This window comes from Urocitellus parryii, chromosome 3 (assembly GCF_045843805.1).
Source record: "Urocitellus parryii isolate mUroPar1 chromosome 3, mUroPar1.hap1, whole genome shotgun sequence".
Classification (NCBI taxonomy): Eukaryota; Metazoa; Chordata; class Mammalia; order Rodentia; family Sciuridae; genus Urocitellus; species Urocitellus parryii.
The window spans coordinates 65,110-85,368 of record NC_135533.1 but is presented as its reverse complement, the minus strand read 5'-3'; the positions used below and the strand labels follow the sequence as shown (position 1 = coordinate 85,368).

The 20,259-nt window shown below is 31.3% G+C and overlaps 1 protein-coding gene across 1 annotated transcript in view; it reads left to right on the top strand.

Annotated features, from left to right (window-relative positions):
• LOC144253947 (uncharacterized) overlaps nt 1–20,026 on the top strand; it is a 47,876-nt gene extending 27,850 nt beyond the window's left edge. The window contains 2 exon segments of the mRNA XM_077796649.1: nt 12,229–12,355; nt 17,334–20,026. Of these exon segments, the coding sequence (XP_077652775.1) occupies nt 12,229–12,355; nt 17,334–18,667 (1,461 nt within the window). The 3' untranslated portion in view covers nt 18,668–20,026.
• Nucleotides 20,027–20,259: the final 233 nt, after the last annotated feature.

The window sequence follows — 20,259 nt, the reverse complement described above, 5'->3', positions numbered from 1 at the left end:
CATGATCACATATGCTCTAATTTCAGTAAGTCTCTCTGATGGGGAGTATCATGTATATTCAATAGCAAAATAGTTACCACAAATAGATACTAATTTAAATTCCTTTTGAGATAATGATTATTAATTTGTTTTTTTAATTTTTTTTTTAAATTTATATATATATATATATATATATAAGTTTTCGGCGGACACAACATCTTTGTTTTTTGTATGTGGTGCTGAGGATCAAACCTGGGCCGCATGCATGCCAGAAGAGCACTCTACCGCTTGAGCCACATCCCCAGCCCTATTAATTTGTTTTAAATGTTCATCAATATTACTTAATTTTTCCCATGATGGGTTTTTATTTTGTATTTCTTAAATTTCTAAAGATTTTGAATTTTTATAGTTAATAAACATATCTCATGTATAAATTTGAAGTTCAAACTTCTGTCTTTTATATATTTTTGACTTAAAAGATGAGAAAAGTACCCAAAAATGCAGCTAGATATTGATTTCAAAAAAAAAAGAAAAAGGTTTAAATTATTTTTTTTAAATTGACTTTTTTCTCTACTCATCATTTATTATAGGTTTCTTGTATGATTGTAAGGGTAGGTTATTTAAAGTGGATTCTAGGGCTTATCTTTGTTAATTAGTACAGGAAAAAAATAAATAAGAAATTTCTCTACACTATGGCTGCAGAAAAATGAATAAATTTCTTTAAAATCATATGGTAATAAAATTGTTAAATGACATACTTACTAAACACCTACTCCTTAAAAATTTTTTTTTTCTGTAATATTTTTGGCAGTGAATCATGAATTCTATTATCTGGATTTTGAGATTTAATATAAAATCATATGGAATAAAATTTGGCCAATCCTAGAAATATTCATACATAATTTGTTGTTTACTTAATGACATGTTGTGGAGATAGCAACTAATGAACATATTTATTTTTAGAAATAGTTACGTTTTGCTTTTCAGTTTCTAATACGCCTTTTAGGTTTATTTCCTAACTGAGTCACTCAGGGCCACTGATATGTTTTTATGTTGCCCCTGAAATATATTTTCAATGCACTCTCTTCAAAATGGAGAGAAAATAATATTTCCCCAGACTGACATCCCTGTGTCAGGAGCTAACAATACATTGATGATCTTTGAAGTAATTTCATACATCTCTGTCTCTGGGTAGTTTTCTGTGGGTTGCTGAATTGCTATTTAGTATCCAGATACCCATGTTTTCTCATCTGTACTGTGGGAATAATTTTAAAGGGCACAGATGAATAATGCTCTCATGGAGGCTATGAATACCTGTATGTTCTGTAGTGTATAGCTGACAAAGCCCCTGGAATACACTGTGCAGATTCTATTTGTTTAACCATTATCTGCTACTCACATGAATTTTCTTTCAAAAGCTTGTAATAACCTTTTTATTTTAAGCATCCATGTCATCCATATTCCCAAGTATAAATGTTTGAATCTTCCTTTTCTGAATTCCAGGTTCCGTTTCTCTTGTGGTTCAATGTGGTACAAAAAATTATGATTTTCACTTTTTTTACACTGTGTTTCTAATAAAAATATTCTCTGCTCCAAACCTATATTTCCCATGTCTATCTATGTTTAGAAAATGACATAGATAATTGTATTTGTTAATTTATAAAGGAGAGTTGAATAATTCTTGCTCGTGTTTCCCTTCCAGAGAAACTGAACCATAACTATTCTTGGTCCTGAAATGGGAGGACCATAACCAATCAGATATTTAAAAAAAAATGGTGATTGATTGTATATTCTCTTCTAAAAACTCTCTGTTCAGATCCTTGGCCCATTTATTGATTGGGTTGTTGTTATTATTATTATTATTATTATTATTATCATCATCATCATCATCATCATCACTATTATTATTATTTGCTTAGTTTTTTTGAGTTCTTTATGTACCCTAGAGATTAGTGCTATATCTGATATGTGAGGGGTAAAATATTCCTCCTAAAATGTAGACTCTGTTTTCACCTCACAGATTGTTTCTTTTGCTGAGAATAAACTTTTTAGTTTGATTCTATCCCATTTATTGATTATTTGTTTTAATTCTTGTGCTATCAGTGTCTTATTACAGAAATTGGGGCCTAATCCCACATGATGAAGATTAGATCCTGCATTTTATTCCATTTGACATAGAGTATCTGGTTTAATTCCTAGGTTCTTGATACACTTAGAGTTGAGTTTTGTGCATGTTGAGAGATAGTGGTTTTTTGAAGAGGCTATCTTTTCTCCAGTGCATGTTTTGACACCTTTGTCTAATATATAATAATTATAACTGTGGGTTAGTTTCTGTGATCTCTATTCTGTACCATTCATCTGCAGTCTTTTTTTTTTTTTTTTTTTTTTTTTGCAAATGCAATGCTGTTTTTCTTACCATTCCTCTGTAATATGATTTAAGGTCTGGTATAGTGATACCACCTGCTTCAATCTTTCTGCTAAGGAATACTTTAGCTATTCTTGGTCTCTTCTTTTTCCAGATAAATTTCATGGTTGGTTTTTCTATTTCTATGAGGAATGCCATTATAATTTTGATCAGAATTGCAGTAAATCTGTATAGTGCTTTGGTAGCATTGTCATTTTGATAATATTAATTGTGCCTATTGATGAGCAAAGTAGATCTTTCCATCTTCTAAGGTCTTTTTTGATTTTTTCTTTAGGCTTCTGTAGTTTTCCTTGTATAGACCCTTCACCTCTTTCATTAAGTTGATTCCCAAGTATCTTTTTATTGAAGTTATTGTAAATGGGGTAGTTTTCTTCATTTCTTTCTCAGAAGATTTTTCACTGATATACAGAAATGCTTTGATTTATGGGTGTTGATTTTATATCTTACTACTTTGCTAAATGTATTTACTAGTTCTAGAAGTTTTCTGGTGGAGCTTTTTGAGTCTTCTAGGTATATAATCATATCTGACATTTGCAGGTAAATGGATAGCTTTGGAGAAGATAATGCTAAGTGATGTTAGCCAATTCTAAAAAAAATAATAAATGCCAAATATCAGAAGGCTTACTCATAATGGGGTAGGGAGGGGGAGCATGAGAGAAATAGATAAATTCTAATTAAAGAAGAGGAGTGGGAGGAAAAGAAAGGGGGCAGGGGATTAGCAAGAATGGTGTAATGTGATAGAGACCATCATAAAAAGTGCATGAATGAAGACACAAATTTGTATCACCATACTTTATATACAACCAGAGATATGAAAAATTTGTTCTATACATGAAATAAAAATTGTAATGCTTCGTTGTCATTTCTTTAAAAAAAATCGATAGAAATATGAAAAAAAATTGTTCATAAATTATATACATTAAATAATGTGCATGTTATATATAGAATATATTATGCATATATGTTTCTATATAGATGTAGGGAAAGGCAAGTCTCTTTCCTGAATCTTTAAAAATCAATTAATTTATTAATTTGTTCTAACTTGCTAATAGAGCAGAATGCATTTCACTTCATAGTACACAAATGGAGCACAAAATTTTATTTCTCTTGTTGTACAGAAAGTATAGTTATAAAACCCATGTAACTCTACTTTGTGTACAACAAGATATTCATTTCATTCCACCATCTTACCTACCTCTATACAATCTCCGATCACCTCCCTCCACTTTATCTTCATTTTTTCCATGCTACCTCCCACTTCCCTCATTGTGGATCACCATCCACTTAGCAGAGAAAACATCTTTGGTTTAGGAGGATTGACTTACTTGCCTTAACATGGTATTCTCCAACTCCATCCATTTACTTCCCAATTCCATAATTTTATTCTCTTTTAATGCTCAGTAATATTCCACTGTGTAAATAGACCATATTTTCTTTATCCATTCATCTATTGAAGAGCATATATATTGGTTCTATAGTTTAACTATTGTGAATTGTTTTGCTATCATTGATGTGGATATGCCTCCGTGTTATGCTGTTTTTAGCTTGTGTTGGTCTAAACTGAGGAGAGGGATAGCTGGGTAAATTTTGGTTTCTTTCCAAGTTTTCTAAGGAATCTCCTTATTCTTTACCAGATTGATGTCACTAATTTAGAGTCCTACCAACAGTGTAGCAGTGGGCCTTTTTCCTCCCATCCTCACCAACATATATTTTTGCTTGTATTTTTAAAAATTGCCATTCTAATTGGAGTAAGATTAAATTTTGGAGTAGTTTTAATTTGCAATTCTTTAATTGCTAGAGATGTTGAACATTTTTATTTATTGATTGATTGATTGTTTATCTTCTAAGAAGTCTGTCTCTTCAGTTCCTTAGCCCATTTCATTTAATGATTGGGAAATTTGTTTTTTGATATTAAGTTTCTTAAGTTCTTTATATATTCTGGAAATTCAGTTTCTATTTGATGTGCATGTGGTAAAAATTTGCTCCTATTCTCTGGTATCACGTTTTGCCTCACTGATTGTTTCTTTTGCTGAGAAGAATCTTTTCAGTTTGAATTCATCCAATCTAGTGACTCTTGTTTCTATTTCTTGTGCTTTAGTAGTATTCTTAAAGAAGCAAAATTTCAAATCCCCTACCTGACATGACATCATGATAGCAACACAATTCATCTTCATTTCAAGCCCACTTTCTTAAGGGGATTTCATCTTAGGAAGAAAAAGAAAATGTTATAGACAGGCCATTGGGTTTGAGTCCATGTCATAAAATAAGGAATCAATTTAAACAATAGACTCAAATCTTTGAATCTGGGAAAAAAACATATATATTATACACACACACACCATACACTTTCTGGTTAAATCTCCTTGCCCCCACTCAGGGGAGTTTCTCTCTAGTATTTTATATCTCAGGAGAAATATTGGTAAAAAAATAAATGTATCTTTCACCTGTAGCGTAAAAAGATGTGATCATGTCCTTCATCTTCCTGAACTCAGGACAAGCATTACTCTCAAATATGGTTCTGTGAACTGAGATTTTCTGCAGTCTTGACATAGTTTTGAGGGTGCTGTTCCAAATATATATATATGCTTTATTAGTAATATTTTTAAAACATAATTGTAATTTTCACATAGTCGAAATTATGGGTTATACTATAAAATTCAATTTTTACTATTTTTATATGAACTCTAAAAAATAATTATCTTTCCACCTCATAAAATTTTAATGTTCAATCTGTTTCAATACAAGAGAAGTTAACTGAAATTTTACAGCCTTAAAATATATATTTGCATATATAATCTACAAATTCAAAAGGCCTCATATGTAAGTTTAAATGCGAATGCTTTTCTGGGTTGACTGGATTTTACTTCTCCAAGGATATCTTGCCTTACATTCTCTGCAGCCTGAGGATCTGGATTTCAATTCCCAGAGCCTCAAAAATAAATAAATAAATAAATAAATAAGTGTTCAGACAAGACCATACAATTGTGACATCATTTATTTCTGGATTTGTGGTTATCTCCTGACTCTCAAAAAACTCACTAGGCTCATATTGAGCATATGAAGACATAAGTTGTGTCCAATCCAGACCCCTTATATAAGCATTGTCCAATCTACACATATTCAGTAAAGAGAAACTTTTTTGACCATCTGGTGTGAAGTCTGCCAGAGTGGGTATCCATTTCTTGACTTCCTCACTTATTTCCAGTGAACCTGATTTTTTCTCCTGTATAGATACTTTGTGATTTATAGAGAGGACACGTGGTTTCTAAAAATACAGTAAATGATGAGTATGCATTGAAATCCTGAGACTTGATGGTGAGTCTAGTTGAAAGTGGCTGCACTGGTTATGGTGGGAACTGGCAATGGTTGGCTAGAATCCTTGGTGTAATCTTTGGTTTCTGCAGTCCTGTGTCTTCTTCTGAGAAAGGTCAGCCATGAATTTCCACTGGCCAGTCAACTGGACCATGTATTAAAATTAGACATTGGAAGTCCTATAGTATCCTATAGAATATCTTCAGCCCCTACCTTAAATTCTATGTGAGAACATTTGTGGCAATATTTCCAAATCTTCTCAGATTGTGATGTGGATTCTGGAGTGAGGAGATCATCCCAATCACAACTCCATGTGTTTTTTCCTCCAGGAGGGGGGTGAGATACTCTATAGGTATCTCAGTTTTTCTTTCCTCCTGAATTCATTCTCCTTCTTTTCGGAGATTGTGGTATTGCGGATTGAGCCAGAGGTACTGTACCACGTAGCTACATACCTGGTATGCTTTTATTTTATTTTTTTTTATCTTCAGACAGTTGCTGAGTTTGATTTTAAATTTATGCCCCAGTATTGTGATTTGTATTTATATATAAAATTTTAGCTTCCTGTTCAATGACAACTTCCCCATTTCCCAGTATTATCAGTTACATTTTTGTAGTATTATCAGTTACTTTACCCATATTATATTTCAAATGAACATGGTATTTTCAATTTTCAATTGTTGTACCAAAAACTGGATGAGACTTTAAGCTATTTTTTTTTCTCTCTGGGTGTAATGATACATGCATTTTAATTCCAGACACTCAAGTGGCTAAGTCAGTAAGATTGCAATTTCAAGGTAAACATCAGGAACTTAGGTAGACTAATTAGACAATTAGAAAACCCTGTGTCAAAATTTTAAAACATGGCTGGGTATGTAGCCCACAATTAACATTCTGCTGTTTCAAATCCCCAGTACCATAGAAAAAAATCAAAAGCAAAATTTTTTTTGTTGTTATTGTTTATGAGCATTTTACATGGTTGAAAAGTAAAGAAGAATCCCTTGATCTTGGAAAAATCATGTGTTTCTATTCTTCCTTTGTGTCTCCAAAGTCAGACAACCTGTCAGAGTGTCTTTATGCTCAGATTTCTTTTAGTGGAATGTGTATGAAAGAATTCTCATTCCCTACTCTAGTATTTTCCTGGAACTGTGTGTCAGAACTATGTAATATGAGGATCACACAGCTGGCACATCAAATGCCTCTCACAAGTACAGAACAGTACTTGGGGCTTTTCTTGTTCAAGAGCAGTATATATGTAGAGAGCTTAGTTTCTCAAAAAAATAACTGAGAGAACTCTCAACTTTCATTTTTTAAATGTCTTCACTAATTTTGTAGTCTAGCACAGTGTTTCTTTCTTCCATATTCATATAATTGGAGTACTACTTACTATTTCACTTTTTGAGAGTAGCCATTCTAACAGCTGTGCTCATGCAGAAGATCTTATAGTTGGATGGTCTACTAAAATTCTGATGCAAGCTTTTTAGATTCCAGGGTGCCTTATTCACACTGGAAAAAAAAATTGATGTGCACCTATTTTAAAAATAAAGAGGGATCTGTGATTGTAACCATTTTTCTTCACTAATATTCGAGATTTTAGCCCATTACAATGTTTTCACACCAATGTGAAAACACTCATTTTTGATCTAGGGAGATTTGCCCTGCACAGTTATCAATGCTTTCAATGCTTTGAGGTTTCAGATGTAGTCCATTGAATGGAAAAAGTTAATATTGGGACAAATTACTTACAGATAGAATTGGTTAGGTCTGGTGTTATTAGTAAAGTGAGCTGGGTGATAGAGCTCAGAAAGTGCTAAACTGCCACTTTGGCTTTCGGTGGTGGTCTGTATTTCGCTGTTAATTTTTTGGTACTGTCTAGATAAAAGTTCAACTGTCAGCAACAGCTTTTTGCATTTTTAGAGAATGTTGGCAAATCCCCCTAAGGGATTAAGGGGTTACCTTAAGATTTAACACCTCTTCCGCTCTGATCTAATGGAATAAAGCCCATGGATCTTGCATGGCCATAGAAAACTACTTATTTTATTTTATTTATTTATTTAATTTTTTTTTTTTTGCTGGAGTAAATACTCATGTATATCTTATTCCTTCCTCTGGGTGTACAGATAAATTAGCATTTAAACTACAGGCCATTTGGAGTTAAATAATATATTTCAAACCCAAATCAATCTGCCTTAATTTATATTAACACTGGACTTGGGCATTTTGTTCCAGTAATTTTGCTTATTGCTCAGATCAGGAAAATCTTCAAGTGAATTCTTCTTATCTCTTCATCGACATTTATTTTTTTCAGTTTTCCAATTTGTGTTCCTCTAATTCCTTTACAGTCTTTAGAAGGACTCAAAACAGGAGTATATATTTATTTGGTATATCCATAAATGGAGGGAGGCTTATATTCTGCTTTTATTTATTTTTATTATATTTTTTAAAATTATCTCTCTTTATATCTGCTGTTTGGTGAATGCTTGTGTATAATTCCAGTGTCACACACATTGTGCACAAAAGTTGCTTTTGTAATCTATGCCTTTTATTCTAACATCTACCTTGAGGTTGGATTGTAGCATTCACTCACATTAAATATTTTTGATATATATATATTTTGATTTATATACTTATAATAATTAACAATAAAAAGATATTTGCATACATATGAATTGCCCTATGTAGTTTTCTGTATTGTGATTTCTTTATCTTACAGTTACTACACTGTTTTAATATTATAACATGCATTAGTGTCAGGTAATGATCACTAGTACATTTACTCTTATATATGAGAGAGTTCTTGTCTAATTTTATGTACATTCAACTTTCCACGAAAATTTTAGAAGTTTTTGCTTTGATTTCTTTTTTATCAAAAAGTAAAGAATGGTAAAATTATGACCAGTTATTATTAAAGAGTACCTTGGGGAAAATGATCATTTTTATAATAGTTTTATGCTTTGTAAATATGTTGAATATTTGAGTCTTTTATGTTTTTTTCTGTATTTTCATTTTCTCAAATACTGCATATTCCTTTTGTAAACATACTTGCATATGAAATGCAACATTCATGTGACATCAGCATAAAACATACATGGTATTTTATAATATTTGTCAATCTGGATATAATAGATCAACAAAAATTCTACCTCCTAGAATTTACATTTTACAAAATTTAATAATTATTTCTTCCTCTTTAGCCATGGCCCTTGGTTTCAACTCTGGAAGAATGTGGCTGTATTCTCATGTACAGTTGCTGTAATTTTAGTCTCTGTTTCCTGTGTGGGTGTATCATATACTTATGATTACAAAAAAGTTTCTACAAATGGATAATAAAATCTTAAATTATTATTTTCCTTTTTTGTGAATGCATTTACTCCACATATTCGTCAATACTATTTAATTCATCTATATGATGTGATTTTATTCAATGTTACCTAATTTCTAAAGATTTTGAGTTTTTATGATTATTGAACACTTAGATATATCCTTTTTAAAGTGACTCTTTGAGAATTTTTTGTTTTTCTTTTGCAATCTGTTGTATTTCTTCTTCTTATAAGCGTTTAATGTATATGTGAGGAAATCAGAGTTTTTTTTACCTTGTCAGTTTTGCAGCTTTCAATGTAATCATTTGATGAATAGATTTTTTGTACTAATATTTTTTAATTCATAAGTTAAAGTCTATTATATTGTATAAATTTGAAAACAAAAAAAATATTTTTTTTTCTTTTGTGATATTAGGGATTCAACCAAAGTGTCTTAATGCTGAGCATATTCTCAGCTCTGTTTTAAATTTTATTTCCACATAGGGTTTGCTCAGTTTCTTTAGTTGGCCTTAAATTTTGAACTTCATGCCTTAGACTTCAGAATACTAGATATTTCAGGTGTGCACCACCATATGAACCCTATCTTTTGTATGTAAACTTTCGAGCTTTGTACTTTCTTATATATTTCAGTATTATTTATTAATAACTTATATTCAGCATTTAATGTGTCAAAATATGTTGTTGTGTTTTATGAGTGAAGTGATAAAATAGAATTTATTATCGCACTCTTTTCCCAATATCCTAGCATGTTTTAAGAGTTTTGTTGTTGGTGTTTTCTGTAGTTCCACCATTTGTTTTATTATGAGGTTTACCCTGATTGATTTTACTTCATAACATCAATCATGTGGCATCATGGTATTTTGGTAAGCAGTAGACTTTATGTACAACCATGGATCTAGCAAGTATCTTAGCCATGTACTAGTCTGTACAATCTAGATTCTGTCATTGCACTCAGAGAATTGGAAAATTGCAGAAGATTCTTAGGATAAATTTTTCAGAGAGTATTTCCATAAAGTGAGAAATCATTATGTTTGCCTATATTTGCAATTATATACTGTATAATTGATATAATTTTTATTTGTTGAATTTTCAAATTTGCTACTTCTTTTTTAATTGTATCTGCTTTTTAAAATTTGTACTGAAGATTGAACCCAGGGGTGCTTAACAATAAAGCCAAATCCTCAGTCCTTTTTTTATATTTTATTTAGAGACAGAGTATTGCTGAGTTGCTATGTGCCTCATAAGTTGCTCAATACAATGTATATAAGACAATATTACATATAATATTGTCTTAGAATTTATGATCCTTTTTTCTTATGTTCCTCAGTCACTGGAACTACAGTTGTCAATCTCTAGACTGGGCTCATTTGCTTTTTTTTTTTTTTAGAAAGAAAGGTAGAGAGAGGTAGAGAGAGAGAGAGAATTTTTAAATATTTATTATTTAGTTATCGGCGGGTACAGCATCTTTGTTTTTTTTTGTATGTGGTGCTGAGGATCGAACCCGGGCCGCACGCATGCCAGGTGAGCGCGCTACTGCTTGAGCCACATCCCCAGCCCCCTCATTTGCTTTTTAAAAGCACCAACATTGATACTGGTAACTCTGTGTTATGTTTATCTTTCATAGCTTCTAATTTTTCTCTTTTGCTTATGATTTTCTTTACTTTTAGTTATTTTACATTTTATTGGGATGGCTGATTTGATAATAAATTCTAGTCATTTTCTGTCTTACTAATTTTTTGTGTATGTTTTATTTTCACCTCAGGTATACATGAATTCCAATTTTTCCAGCTGTATGGAGGTCTAAGTGAAACATAATAACCTGTATGGATATTGTTAAAGAAAAGGAACCACAATTTTACCCAGTTTTTTGACTGCACTGTATATGCCCTAAGGACATGAAATCAACATACTACATTGACACAGCCACATTAATGTTTATAGTAGCACAATTCACAATAGCTAAGCTATAAAACTAACCATTCAATGAAGAATGAGTCCATTCAATGATGACAGGATAAAAAACTGTTGCTATGTACACAATAAACTATGAATTGGCCGTAAAGAAGAATGACTTTATGACATTTTCCAGGAAATGTATGAATCTGGAGATTTTATGCTAAGTAAAACAAACCATTTCTTTAAAACCAAAAGTTCAAAGTTATTGCTGATATGTGAAATCTAAAGCTCATAAAGTGGGGAATGGTAAGAAAAGAAAATCAGTAAATTGCACAATGGTAAACAAAAAATAAATAAATGAATAAAGAAATAAATAAAAGGGACAATGATAGAAATATTAAAGATATATATCTGTAAGTGAATCCTACCATCGTAGCCACCAAAAAGAATAAGATTTTAATTAGGATAAGATATATCCCATGCTTGCATAATACCATAAAATCTATTTTAGTGTCAGGTAGAACTAGAAAGAACCAATAAAATAAAATATATATATATATATATATATATATATATATATATATATATATTTGTTTCAAGAGCTATATTTATATTCTATTATAAATATCATACAATATAAACATTGATCAAAGTTTGTGTGTGTGTATATATATATAATTTTGTATGTTAAAAATGTTAAAATTATAAAAAGGAAAATTCAAACAGGATTGTTGTTGCTATTTTTTATATTAATAAAATACATGAAAACCATAAAATATTTGAACTTAAATAAACTATTATATATTTCCATTAAGTGATCTGTCTACCTTGTTATATTTCAAAATTTCTCTTATACCATTGATTTTCGAATTAGTAGAGATCCCACTACACATTCAGAATAGCCAGCTCTATCAGAGATATAACAAATAAGATTCTACACATTAGTAAATCTCTGATTAATAGTCTTACAATTAAATTTGAGTATTACCTTTCTTCTTCATTACCATGATTTTCTCATCTGAAAAAATATGTATAATTTAGATCAAGATATAAAAACTTACAAAATATATATTTTTGTGATAATGCCTGAGTTTTATATTGTGTTTCATAAATGTGGAGTAAGTATACTTTTTTGAACTTAAATCACTTTTTCTGCAGAAGTAGATAATAGTATCATTGTGTTCCAAAACACTATCTACATGATAGCCTATTAACTCTCATTTCAACTTTAATTACATTACAGACTGTGCAAATGTTCATGTGGTCAATGTGTTATTTATTTACCTATTCTTATTTTAGGAACTCTTAACACCTATGGATATATACATTGATTTTACTGAAGAGGAGTGGGAATGCCTTCAGCCTGCACAGAAAAAACTATATAGAGATGTGATGCTAGAGAACTATAGAAACTTGGCCTTCCTGGGTAAGTTTAATTTCCCTTTAAAATTATTAATTACTAATTATTATTTAATTTACTTCTGTTGCAGAGTATCTTCTGGGAAATTTTCTATAAGAATGAGTTTCAGATTTGTGTTTCAAAAAAAGGGCATTCTTAGTACAGATCTCTCTCTCTCTCTCTCTCTCTCTCTCTCTCTCTCTGTGTGTGTGTGTGTGTGTGTGTGTGTGTATATATATATATATATATATATATATATATATATATAAAATTTTACTTTTTAATCTGTCTCTTTGTGTGTTATACTTCCTTCACTTTAGATAAGTAGTACCTAGTATAATTTAGTTATGTAAACTATTGTAGATTACACATAGCAGGGGACACAGTTGAGTCATTCAAATGTCAAGGAGAAAACCAAACTAAAAAATATTGAAAGAGTAGTTATCCAGCAGAAGAAATTTTCAGAAGCTTAGGTTTATTTATTTTGATTGTAATCATTGAACACATACTGCCCTATATTTATCACATTTTTAAATTACTTGTTGTTCTCTGTTTTCTTCTTTAGTGATGTCCCAGTTTATTCAGATTTACCATCAAAACTTACCTTTTGTTGTGAGGGCCAGCATGATCTGTTTCAAATCTTCTTGTGAGGAAACCTTTAAAAAGGCAAACAGAAGAGATAGACACACACCCAGTGAAAAGGGAAAAAGAAAAAAAAAACTGGCCACCCATCTTAACAGCTGCACATATAATACCCCAAAATTACATAGCTTCTGATACCATGACTACATTCTAACCCAGTATTTCTTTAACTCCAAGTGCTAGCTAACCATGATTAGGTACAGTTAATACAAATATAGAGCCCCTTCTCCCTAAGGACATTACAACAGAAACTAGATAGTGCACCTGTAGAGTTGTCTTAATAGCTTCAGGGAAAAACTGCTGGGCATTACAATTGTGGAACTCAGGGTGCCAGTTACAATCACCCCCACACTTTCCTGTCTATTCCAAGGTCAGAATACCTAATACCTCCCCTCTTTTTTTAAGGCGTTTTGAATAAATAAGATCATTTATCTCCTTAATGCTGGTGGGGGCAAAAAATAGGGCAGGAATAGACAGCAGCAAGTTCCAACATCAGTAAACATCCACCTATGAATATTTTTTACTCAGATGAAATTGAGTAAACATGAAGTTAACCAATCCAACAAGTCCAAAATCCATCCTCTTGTTGAACCTTATTAATGATATCTTTCAGGTAATTTAAGTCTTTTGAAATAAAATTACTATTATAACTTCAATTGAAGGAACACATATTATTAAACTTCTGATATCCTTTATGATATAACAATAACAGACAATCAATTGCAGCATGATTGTCAAGTATGACTTGACAATGTTGTTTTTGTTCTTCATTAAGCATATTTATATCCATGGAGGCATGACTAATACTGTTTATAATAGCATAGGTGTGTTTCATAGTAGTTTTATAAGCCCGTAGAGCTAGTCCATGTAAACCAACTAAGGAGAATGTCAAAGCATTAAATTCTTCCTTAGAGAGAAGCTTTACTGAATCATCACAGTTTTTATCAAGAGGAATAGACCTTTTATGTATAAATTGCACAGCATGGTGACCTATTAAATACTATGTAAACGGTAAGGACACTTTATTTTGCTAAGACAACAATGAATACCATGAGAAATTTTTTGCAGGTATATAACAATTTTATGCAAATGAGTCAAGATATTGTAATGAGTTCTAGAAGTCCAGGATCTGACAGTAGTGAATTTCCCCGAGCTGGTGTACAAAAACAGAGCAACGTTGTTATTAATACCAAAGCATTTACAGAGTTTTGTGTGAGTTTAGCAATCAAAGCAGTAACAAAGTCATCTAGAGTACATTCTAACCCCATTTTAGCCAACGCCTGTAGAGCTGAGGCTGTTAATGGTTTTATATCCCCCCAGGTAACTAGAATTCAAGTATCTTGGGGTCCTCTTTTAATGTTTCTCCTCTGTTGAGGAGAATAATTATTCTCTTGTTTGCATAAACTCTTATCTTCCAGGGTTAAATGAAACTTAGGAATCAGCTTGTGAAGTCCCTGATGTACATTTATAATTGCTACTTTTCATGCATGAAGCTAGAGTCCAAACAGGACATGTTGGCATAAGTGTAGCAGTCTATGCTTTTTCCTACGTGATTAAAGGCATAGGATCTTGTCATGCTGGTCCAGTGAAACCTTATATATTAAAAATTTTTTTGGTAATGGCTGTTTGAAAATAAAATGTCTATTCAATGCAGATGACCAATATTGAGTATTAACTTTATGTTGTATATTGAGCACATTAACTGTAAATAAAAAAATATTTAATGCATATTAATATAAGAGTGGCTAGATCTTTGTTTGTTTCTGTTTGAAAAGGCAAGTATTAGGATACAATTTACTCACTCAACAAAAGCTCGTCCAAAAGACTTATGAGAAATTTCATGATTTAATACTATATCTCATTGATTAAAAATTGTGCAAAAGAATGAGAATGTAAAGGCAGGAGCATTTTCCATCTTTAAACAAATAGTGCCTCTGGGAGCAGATCATGCTTGTTTTTTTTCCAAGCCCTCTGCTGGAACTGACTTGATATTTATTTTTTTTTTTTTTTAGATTCAATTCTGTTAGTAAATATTTTTCTTTTTTTGTGTTTTGCAATAATGCATTAGTAATCATAAATATTCTGAAGTGAATAAATCATTATATTTCTACTTTGTAATTACTTTATATTTTTTACTTTTTAAAAATTTTGATTAGTGATTTAATTTCTGGATCATTGTTTTTTTATTGTTGCATGCTTGGATTCTTTTCATTCATACTTCATATATATATAATATATATATAAGTGTGAAAATATATATGGAGTCTTTGACAATAATATCAACCCTAAACAAAACCCAGTGTGTGTGTTTGTGTGTGTGTGTGTGTGTGTGTGTGTGTGTGTATATATATATATATATATATATATATATATCCCACTTCTCTTTATCTACCCTATATATTTTTAGTTTTTACAGTATTTTACAAGTTGCTTAGACTTGTCTTAAACTTGGTACTGCTTGATAAGCCTCTCCCATATTGGTAGAATTTCAGATTTGCACACTAGGAATGCCCCTCTCATTTTTTCTTAAAGAATTATTCAAATAAACATTGTGCTCATTGATGTTAATATTTTTGAATTTCACTCTCTAAACTTTGTTTTAAATAGTTATTTAGTTATTTAAATAGTTATTTACTTATTTAGTGAGTAATTCATAACTGTCAGTATCCTAATGATAAATTCTTAATGTTTTTTTTCTTTTTTTGTCACTTGGATTTAGCCGTGATTTTCTTTGTTTATAGTTGCTTTACTATTTTTTATTTGTTCATTAAAGGAGCCATCAGTACATTACATAGTCCATTTTCTGGAAAAAAGTATAAAAACATTTAAATAAATAAAAATAGGCAAGAAAAGTGCTGCATCCTTGTAATATTTGCTAATTGGGAGGCCATGCAAAAGTACTTCATGTTTGAGAGAAGTCACAGGAATTTAGAAAGAGCATGGCTCAAACAATTTTAAAAAGACTTGTGTTGTAATTTGTGATATAGAATTTTTGGGGTAATCTTAAGCATTACACATGGAACATTAAAAGTTGGATGACCTAAAGATCCAGAATTGCCACTACTCAATATGTATCCATGAACAATTAAATCATAATTTTGAAAAGATACCTCTGCTTCTGTGTTTAGTGAAAACATTTTTCTTAGTATTAAAGCTAGGGACTCAATGTGTGTGCCCATCAATGTCAAATGGGTAAAAATATGTACTTATATCCTATTATTATTTAGTTTATTTATTTTGTGTCTTAAAGTGTTATAAGAAATATATGCAGGACTTTGAATTAAGTGAAAGGTGGCAGGCAGATATTAAGTTGTAGGAGCATTTGATTCACATGTGGATGTCAGAATTTTAGTGAGCAAAATTTTTCTGACCAGGTACTGTGTTTTTTGTAGGGTTAATATTATAGTCAAAGTCTCCATATTTTAATTTTATTGAGCATAATAGGGTAAAGAGTTTTATTTTACCACATAGTGAGTGTATTATGTTCTTCATAAATACTAGTAGAAAAAAAGACAATACCTTGTAAGGACAAAATTGATAATTATATGAAATAATGATTGTGTTATTTATTCTATTTAGTCATTTTACCTTGTATATATAGTATAAAGTACCATGATATATTTATAAATAAACAATGTTGTATTTGTCAATAAAGGAAATTCTTATATCACACGAATGTAAAAATATAAAAATCAATTTATTATACTAGAGTGTAATGTGTTGAATTCATCCAAGTATTATGGCCATAGACTATGCAAGGTTTTTATAGTCTTTTAAAATGTTTTTATGAAAAATTTATAGACATATATGTGTATATTTCTTAGTAAATTTTTTGTTCATATTTTTTTAGGAGTCCATTGCCTCTGTACCCTTGTTGAATATTTATGGTATTATCACTCAAAATCTACTAGTTATTTTCATGTCTCTGTGTCATGGTAGACAAAAAACCATATTTTGGACACTCTTTGAAAAAGCCAGGAATGTTTGTATATTTTTTACATTTCTCTTATTCTACTGACGGTGAAGGTAGCTGGTAGAAATTTCTTAAATACACAATACTATCTTATAAAGGACAAAAGGCTGTTAATGATACTTTTCTACACTTTATTATATTACTCTTCTTAATAATGTACTCCTCTTGGATACTGTGGTCTCTACAGGAATTTGGGTAATATTCTCAAGGTAATTTTTTCTGTACATTTTTATTGAACTAATATATTCTTGGGATTTATGGTGACTTTGGACTTACTTACTAATCAGCTACACTCCTGATGTACTTATTTTACCTTAATTTCATGTTATGTATGCAAAATATATTTATCCAATTGTATTAGGTATTTTTTTGTATTTTTGTTTATTTCAGCCATGATTCCTAATCATACCCAAGAATATTCACCAGAAAAGTGCGTAAAACATATATTTCATGAAAGTACAAAATATAGAAGTTGTGATCTTAACTATTTACCACAAAAGAAAATATGGAAAACTACAAGTGAGAGTGAACACCAGAAATCATATAAAAAATCAGGCCTTGTTCACCACCAGAGAATGTATACTGGCAAAAATCTCTACAAATATAAAGAATGTTGCAAAGCTGTTAGTAAAAAAAAAGGTCTTATTTACCATAGAGGAACACAACTTGGAGAGAAGCCGTACAAATGTAAAGAATGTGGCATAGCTTTCAGTCAAAAATCATACCTTACTTGCCACATGAGAACTCACACTGGAGAGAAGGCTTACAAATGTAAAAAATGTGGCAATGCTTTCAGTCTAAAATCACTCCTAATTTGCCATAGAAGAACTCACACTGGAGAGAAGCCCTACAAATGTAAAGATTGTGGCCAAGCTTTTGGTAAAAAATCAGAACATATTTGCCACATGAGAACTCACACTGGAGAGAAGCCTTACAAATGTAAAGAATGTGCCAAAGCTTTTTGTCGAAAATCACACCTTATTTGCCACATGAGAACTCACACTGGAGAGAAGCCTTACAAATGTAAAGAATGTGCCAAAGCTTTTTGTCAAAAATCACACCTTATTTGCCACAGGAGAACTCACACTGGAGAGAAACCCTACAAATGTAAAGATTGTGGCAAAGCTTTTGGTCGAAAATCTGTCCTTATTCCCCACAGAAGAACTCACACTGGAGAGAAGCCCTACAAATGTAAAGATTGTGGCAAAGCTTTTCGTGAAAAATCAGACCTTATTTCCCACAGAAGAACTCACACTGGAGAGAAGTCCTACAAATGTACAGAATGTGGCAAAGCTTTTGGTGACACATCAAACCTTATTCGCCACAGGAGAACTCACACTGGAGAGAAGCCCTATAAATGTAAAGATTGTGGCAAAGCTTTTGGTCAAAAATCACACCTTAATCACCACAGGAGAACTCACACTGGAGAGAAGCCCTACAAATGTAAAGATTGTGGCAAAGCTTTTGGTCGAAAATCAGACCTTATTTCCCACAGAAGAACTCACACTGGAGAGAAGCCCTACAAATGTAAAGAATGTGGCAAAGCTTTTGGTCAAAAATCAAACCTTATTCGCCACAGCAGAACTCACACTGGAGAGAAGCCCTACAAATGTAAATAATGTCGCAAAGCTTTTGGTCAAAAATCACACCTTATTTGCCACAGGAGAACTCCCACTGGAGAGAAGCCCTACAAATGTAAAGATTGTGGCAAAGCTTTTGGTTGAAAATCAGATCTATTTACCACAGGAGAACTCACTAGAGAGAAGCCTTCTGGTTTTTTTACTCAAAAAAACACCTTCATTTGCCACGGAATAACTCACACTAGAGAGAAGCCTTGCAAATGAAAGAATGTGGCAAAGCGTTCAGTCAAAAATCTCACCTTATTTGCCACAACAGACTCACACAGGAGAGAAGCCTCAGAAATGCAAAGTATGTGACAAAGTTTTACTCAAATATTACACATTATTTGCCACAGCGGAATTTACACTGGAGGGAAGGCTTACAAATATAAGAAATGTGCCAAAACTTTTAGCAATAAAACAGGCCTTATTCACCACAACAGAACTCACACTGAAGAATAGCCCTACAAATGGGAATAATGATGAAAAGCTTTTTTAAAAAAAATAAAACTCTATTCACCACAGCAGAAGACATCCTGGTGAATGTGAAATGTGAATAAAGTGATGATACTTTTAAAGAAAGACTAAACATTGGGGCTGGGGTTGTGGTTCACTGGTAGAGTGCTAGCCTCACATGTGTGAGATCCTGGGTTTGATCCTCAGCACCACATACAGATAAATAAGTGAAATAAAATTATTGTGTCCAACTACAACTAAGAAAATAAACATTAAAAAAAGAGAAAGACTAAACCTTATTAACACCAGGATTTATACAGAAAAGAACCCCTACAAATTGAAACAATGCAGCAAAGCGTTTAATAAGAAATCAATTATTTTCAACACTGGGATACTTAATCTGGAAAGAAGACCTATAAATGTAGAGAATGTAGAAACATTTCAAATTATATGTCATATATTACTAGACATCAGAGAAAACACACTGGAGAGAAGCTCTACAAATGAGACCATTATACCATTACTCTAAGTAAGGGACAACATTTAATCTTCATTACAATAACCATAGCATAGAGAAAGAATTGAAATGTGAAAACTGACAATGTAACAATGCCTCTAAAATTTAATCACCAGTACTCAGCACCTGTGGATACATACTAGTTAGAGAGAATACAAATGGAAAAAAAAATGTAGCTACATGTTTCTTAAACACTGCTTATTTTTGGAGAATTGATTGTGCCCAGAAACTCTAAAAAGTTAAATAGTATTTCCAAAATGTATTTAAATTTTAAATTCATTGAATATATGAAAACTCATACTAGTAGTGAACAGTGAACAGATTTTGTCCAAAATGTATGCCTTATATAACAATGAAACATTTATAATAATTATGAGAGTATGGTAAGGTTATTATGTATATATTACACCTTGATGTACATGAGGATCAGTAAAATACAGAACTCATTTAAGTTTAGAAAACAAGTAGTTGTCTTTAACTTGCTTAAATTTATTAAGCATTATTAAATTATTGTTTAGAAATATCAGTCATAAATATCATACATGCATAGTCAAGAAACCTTATCTTTCAAAGTATATAATTGTTTTTCTAAATTAAAAATTACTATTTTACTTTTGAATACTGAGAACAGAATTATATGAAATCTACTTTTGATGTTTAACAGTGAAGTGTAATATTTTAAACTTTATTTTTTTTTGTATTTCAGTTTAAGTTTAGGTATTTT